This window comes from Micropterus dolomieu, linkage group LG03, assembly GCF_021292245.1.
Source record: "Micropterus dolomieu isolate WLL.071019.BEF.003 ecotype Adirondacks linkage group LG03, ASM2129224v1, whole genome shotgun sequence".
Classification (NCBI taxonomy): domain Eukaryota; kingdom Metazoa; phylum Chordata; class Actinopteri; order Centrarchiformes; family Centrarchidae; genus Micropterus; species Micropterus dolomieu.
This window is the reverse complement of record NC_060152.1, coordinates 865,917-871,691: the sequence shown is the minus strand read 5'-3', so window position 1 is coordinate 871,691 and position 5,775 is coordinate 865,917. Positions and strand designations below refer to the sequence as shown.

General features: G+C 41.4%; 1 protein-coding gene across 1 annotated transcript in view; it reads left to right on the top strand.

Moving 5' to 3' along the window:
- The window catches only part of LOC123969035 (aldehyde dehydrogenase, mitochondrial-like), a 39,913-nt gene that overhangs the window by 29,421 nt on the left and 4,717 nt on the right, over nt 1-5,775 (top strand). Inside the window, exon 11 of the mRNA XM_046046134.1 lies at nt 1,477-1,634. Coding sequence (XP_045902090.1) covers nt 1,477-1,634 — 158 coding nt within the window. The remainder of the gene's footprint in view (nt 1-1,476; nt 1,635-5,775) is intronic.

The window sequence follows — 5,775 nt, the reverse complement described above, 5'->3', positions numbered from 1 at the left end:
GAGCTCCTCTCTCCTCTACTTTCTCTCCCTCTGTATGCAACCTTATCCCATTATTGCATGTTACTAACACAACTTCTCCCCTTTCTGGTAGTCTTGTGCTTTCTCGTCTCTCTCCTCTCTCCTATCACTTCCTGCAGGTTTTCTGGCTCTGGAGCTGTGGAGTCTGGATCTGTGGCTGCGGGTCACCTGCTGCCCCTGTGTTCCTGCTCGACACCCTCTACTGCAACGACTATTGTTGCTAGTCTTATTGTTATTATTGTTATTATAATCATTAACATTACGATGGTTACCATTAACACTATTATAAATATCTGTACCATTTTTCATTTAGTTTATAGCAACATCACCTTTACTGTCTTTACCTCTGTGTGTATATTGTGTAGGCTGCCCCTCTCTCTCTCACTCACTCACTCACTCACTCACACACCCACCCCAACCGGTCGAGGCAGATGGCCGCCCACCCTGAGCCATGGTTCTGCTCGAGGTTTCTGCCTCTTAAAAGGAAGTTTTTCCTTGCCTCTGTCGCCTAGTGCTGCTCTTGGTGGGAACTGTTGGGCTTCTGTAAATATCATCACAGAGTACGGTCTAGACCTGCTCTTTTATGAAAAGCGCTGTGAGATAACTGTTGTTGTGATTTGGCGCTATATAAATAAAACTGAATTGAATTAATGATTTAGTGACAGAAATGCAATATAAGATCCATAAACACATTTTAAGTTGTGTATAAAGACCTTCTATAATGAACCTTTATGGTTTTATTACCTTAGAATAAGCCATTTCTATCTACATACACCGCGAGTCCCTCATTACATGGACGTCGCCATGTTGTGCAGCCATGTTTCCACTGTGGCAAAATGCAACCAACTGTCTAGGTTGTGTGTAAAAATAGCTCCGAGCGCCATCTTGGATTTTTTGCCAAAACTGCAGCAGAAGAAAAAGTTTTGCTTTGGAACAGACGGTCTTTATCATCGTCTGCTGGCCTACCCATAGTAGCTACACAGACATCCAATATATCAAACGATTTGTCTGCTCAAGACGAAGAGCTATAGACCTGTAAGATCTGTTCTCCAGTTATGTATCCAGTTGTATTCCAGGTGTATTAGAAGATATTCATCATAATCTACAAGATGATGGTTTTGATTGTGATATTGCTATTAAAATAGATTTTATACCAAGCGAGGATGAAAATATAATTTTTTCCTTTATTGCATCTCTATTTACTCTTTAATAGCAAAAGGTTCACAGGTTCTTTTTGCAGTTATGTAATTGCACATGATGACATGATTGCAAGTGCGATTAGATTAATCGTGCAGGCCTATGTGTTTGTCTATGTTTTCTGTCAAATTGCTGCTTTGTTCGTTCCTGTGGGTGTGTGGTCGTTTGTTAACTGGTTCACTTGTTTGTCTAATATTAGTTATTTATATAATTCATTTAAGTGATTAATCTTTTTATTTTCTGTAATGTTTTCTTTTGCAGATATTTGGTCCAGTGATGCAGATCTTGAAGTTTAAAACACTGGAGGAAGTAGTGACGAGAGCCAACGATACTAAATATGGTCTTGCAGCCGCTGTGTTTACTAAGGATATTGATAAGGCCAACTATGTCTCCAATGGGCTCCGTGCCGGCACAGTCTGGTAAGAGTGTTTTTGCCAAAATCATCACTGTGCAAACAATTGTCTGTAAACTATAGATATTTATGGCTAACCCTAAGGCTTTCTCCCCAATATTCACAGGAAAATGTTTTCAATTTATAGCTTGGGTTTGCTTGTGCAGCATCAGCCAGATCTTAGATTTTACTAACCATTATCAATGCTCAGGTCTGACAGTATGTGACACAAGTAGGCAGAGTTTTACAAACAAGTTCAGTAGAGTAAAATGTCCAAAACAACTAAGGTTGGTAAAATAGGCAGTTGTTTTTCTCGCCGGGAAATGTTTTGCAAGCAATACTTACTGGGATATGTAATTTTACTGAAATGGTAACAGTAATACAATAATTACACTTGAGTTAGCAAGAGTGATTGGCAAATTGGCCATATGTCCTGGCTTATGTGCATAGGGAATAGCCTAAAATGTCAGTGATATCCAATGGGTTGTGTAGGTCTTAGGTGCACGTATTAGTAAAACTTTGTCATGCAAATACACCAGGTTTGTGAGGGCATAGCAACGGCAGAGTGTGTAGACATAGCGACCAGTAGCTCCCTTGTTTGCTACATTTTTGCTTTTTAATGTGATTTTTCTCCACCTTTTATGTTTAATTATGATCACTTATATCACAGCTGTAAGGGCCCGTGGCTCTTCTGAAAATGCCCAGCAAGGAGCGCTAGTGGGCATTTTTGAGGCGCAGCGTTGTTTCCGACTGCTTTGGTTGCGATACATTTGTTGCAAGTAGTTCTACCTAACTTTACTGGATGTAAAAATGTCAACGCAGAGAAGAATACTAGCTCTGGTCCTTGCTCTGTATGAAAAGAAGGCCGAAGCAGGTAGAGAGAGAGAGAGAGAGGACGGACGTATGTATGTTTGGCGAGTACCACCATTTGGTCCAAGAGCTGAGGTTGGACGAAGCCCGGTCCCAGGATAGTAACTGTTGATACTGTGGTATTTGTCTCGCCCCTCCTCTACTGTGATTGGACGGCTGGGTAAAAAGTGACAGTGACGAGCGCAGCGTTTTTCTCAAAGTTGAACATTTTTCAACTCTCAGCGACCGGGGGAAAAAAAATGCTGGTTTTACCTAATAAGGACTTGTAAATAAGCTGACGTGTTTGTTACGAGAGCAATCCAACTAATGCATATAGGTGTCAGTGACGGGTGTTTTATGGGGTTCCAGTAACAAAGCAGATTGCACTATGATAAGGCACATCTAGTTTCCTTAAATGAGTTAGAAGCAATTCTATATACCACATGACTGAAATCATAAATTGGTAGGATAGTCATTTTACCAAAGCGTATTTCGCAGCTCGGATAACAGAAGCCCTATGATGGAATAAGAAACCTACCCTGGACGTGATGTTAGACTGTAGATGATTTATGTGAAAGTGGAAGGACTATGAGCACCTAAATATTTGTAGGTGTCCCTATATTCCAGCTCACATCCCTCCAGAGTGGTAATGTTAGGTAAATAGTATAAGTAGTATAGGCAACGAATGGTTAAAAAGCATGCACTTTGTTTTACCAGGGTTCAGTAATGATTTCATGTCACGGAAGGAGTGCTGTATGTCATTAAAACTTTTCTGCAGGTTTGGTAAAACGTTGTCCAACAAGGGGCTGGATGTATACAGAATTGTCTCGTCTGCATAAAGGTGAATGAAAGAGTCACCAGCAGCTAGAGCAATATCATTGATGTACAAGGAGAATAGAGTTGGCACTAGTATCAAGCCCTGTGGCACCCCAGTAGAGACAGATGCCTTGGACAGGTCAATATAAACAGCTCCACCAGAATGTCTTTGATCAATGGCACCTGTAGTAAACCTACACTTATTAATAATAATATTGGGAAATATTAATATAATAAGCACTCATTCAAAAGGGGGCACCACCTAAAAATTATCTGTCCGCCCAAGGCTTTTAGGACTCCTTGGGGTATAGCTTAATAATTACAACAATTATCACTAGTGACCAGTTAGTTATTAATTGCTCAATTATTGTTAATCAGTTCGTTTAATCAATCAATCATTCTGAAATCTGAGGGTGATTTCTACGTACAATGCCTGTGATAACTAAATAGTACACACACACGTTCCTGTGATCAAGGTGAATATTTATTAACTATATAATATATAAAATAACACACGTGAGGGTAGATATATTAAATAAATAAAACAACAATGATTAAAACCACCACCAATCAACGGGAGATAGAGCAGAAGTTATAGGGTTCAAGATAAATTTAGACTGGCTATTGTGGAAAGAATATGACGGTAGTAAGGAAGACGTACGGACGCAAGTTATATGGTGATAAGTGAGTTTAAATTGAGGCCATTGGTTTCAGGACACCAACTTGACCACAAAATTTAGAGATTGTTTGCCTTACTGCTTGTTTTTTCTTCAGCTGTTCTGTGCTCCAAAGGCCCACAACTGGCTGCTCGGTTCTTTGCGTTCACGGCCTCTTGGGGGGGCTTTGTCCGCTGTGTGACCGTGGCTCGAATCGCGTCTTTTTGCCAGCGAGATGTCTCGGGGTCCGTCGGATTCGACTTGTGGCTGCTGGACACTCCAGACGTGCAGTGATTTAGACCGTAGTGGCGTAACCGACTAGTTTGACTATAGCCACCAACTCTGTGGGTCGCCAGTTAGTGGGAGTTAATTTAAACAGAGACTTTAAGGTTTTAAAAAGAAACTTGATTTTTGTTTTCTCAATCAAAGGTAGCCAATGTAAGTTAAACGACTAAATAACTTTAAACAAAACGGAAAGGTAAATTCACTGAAGGGTCAAAAGCCCTCGTGAGTATAGTTAACGTTGCTGAGATGAAACAAATTTCATTCCAGTGAAAGCTCGAAAAATAGTCAGGTCAAACCTCCCGCTAAGACAAAAGATGCTGGAGAATTTGGAGACTCTGAGTTTCTCCGGTCCTGATCTTTGGGAACAGGATACTGGATGTTGCGAGGAGCCGAGAAGAGGGGCAGCTGGAAGAGAGGAAGAGAGCGAGGTCACGGCTCCGCTGTGTTTTTGTTTGTCACTTTCTTGGGGTGTGTCCCACGGTGGTTCCTTTTGTCCCTCGAGCTTTTAACTTAAATCCAAAGTTTATTTGTGCATGTTTTATCATACATCTCTTTCCACAAAATCAAACACCTTTCTTTAAATGTCATAAACAGTTACACAGTTATTAATTTCTAGAAAGAAAAAGAAAAGCTATAGTGTTAATCGTCATAACAATTACAATTGTTACAGTTAAAACAACACCTTTTAAAGTAGGTAGTTAGGTACATTTATTGTCACAATATAGAGGTTACATAATGAAATTGAGCTTTGTAGCTCCCTTCTGCTACATAGCAGACAATATACATTAATACAGAAGCAATTATGAAAAATGGTAACAGAAATAAATTATCATCACTGGAGCAGTGCTGAGGATGAATTAGAGTCTGATAGCTTGGGGGGAAAAAGCTGCTCTGCAGTCTGGTGGTGCGGCAGCAGAAACTTCTATATCTCTTCCCAGAAGGCAGCAGGGTGAACAGGCTGTGGCTGGGTGGGTACTGTCCTTTAGTGTCCTTTGGGCTCTGCGTAGGCACCTCACCGATATCACTGATGCTCAGCAGATGAGTACCAATGATCTTCTGAGCAGTTTGAATCACCCGCTGCAGAGCCCTCCGGTTCTGGGCCGTGCACATCCCATGCCAGTTAGTGATGTTTCCAGTCAGGATGATTTCTATTGCTCCTCTGTAAAAGCTGACAAGAACTTGCCGCGGGAATTTGGCCTTCTTAAGCTTCCTCAAGAAAAACAGTTGTTTCTGAGCTTTCTTCACCAGCGTGGAGATGTGAGATGTCCATGTCAGGTTCTCTGTGATGCTGATTCTTGAAACTGTTCACCTGCTCTACCTCAGCTCCACTGATGTAAACAGGAGTGTGTGTCGATCTCCTTTTTTCCTGAAATCAACGATCAGCTCCTTAATTTTGCTGACGTTGAGCGGTAGGTTGTTCTCTGAGCACCACTCTGCAAGATTATCAGTTTCCTCCCGATATGAAGTTGTTTAAGATCCTGCCGATGATGGTGGTGTCGTCCGCAAACTTCATAACAGAGTTCTCTTCATGTCGGGGGGGGGGGGGGGGGGGGGGGGGGGGGG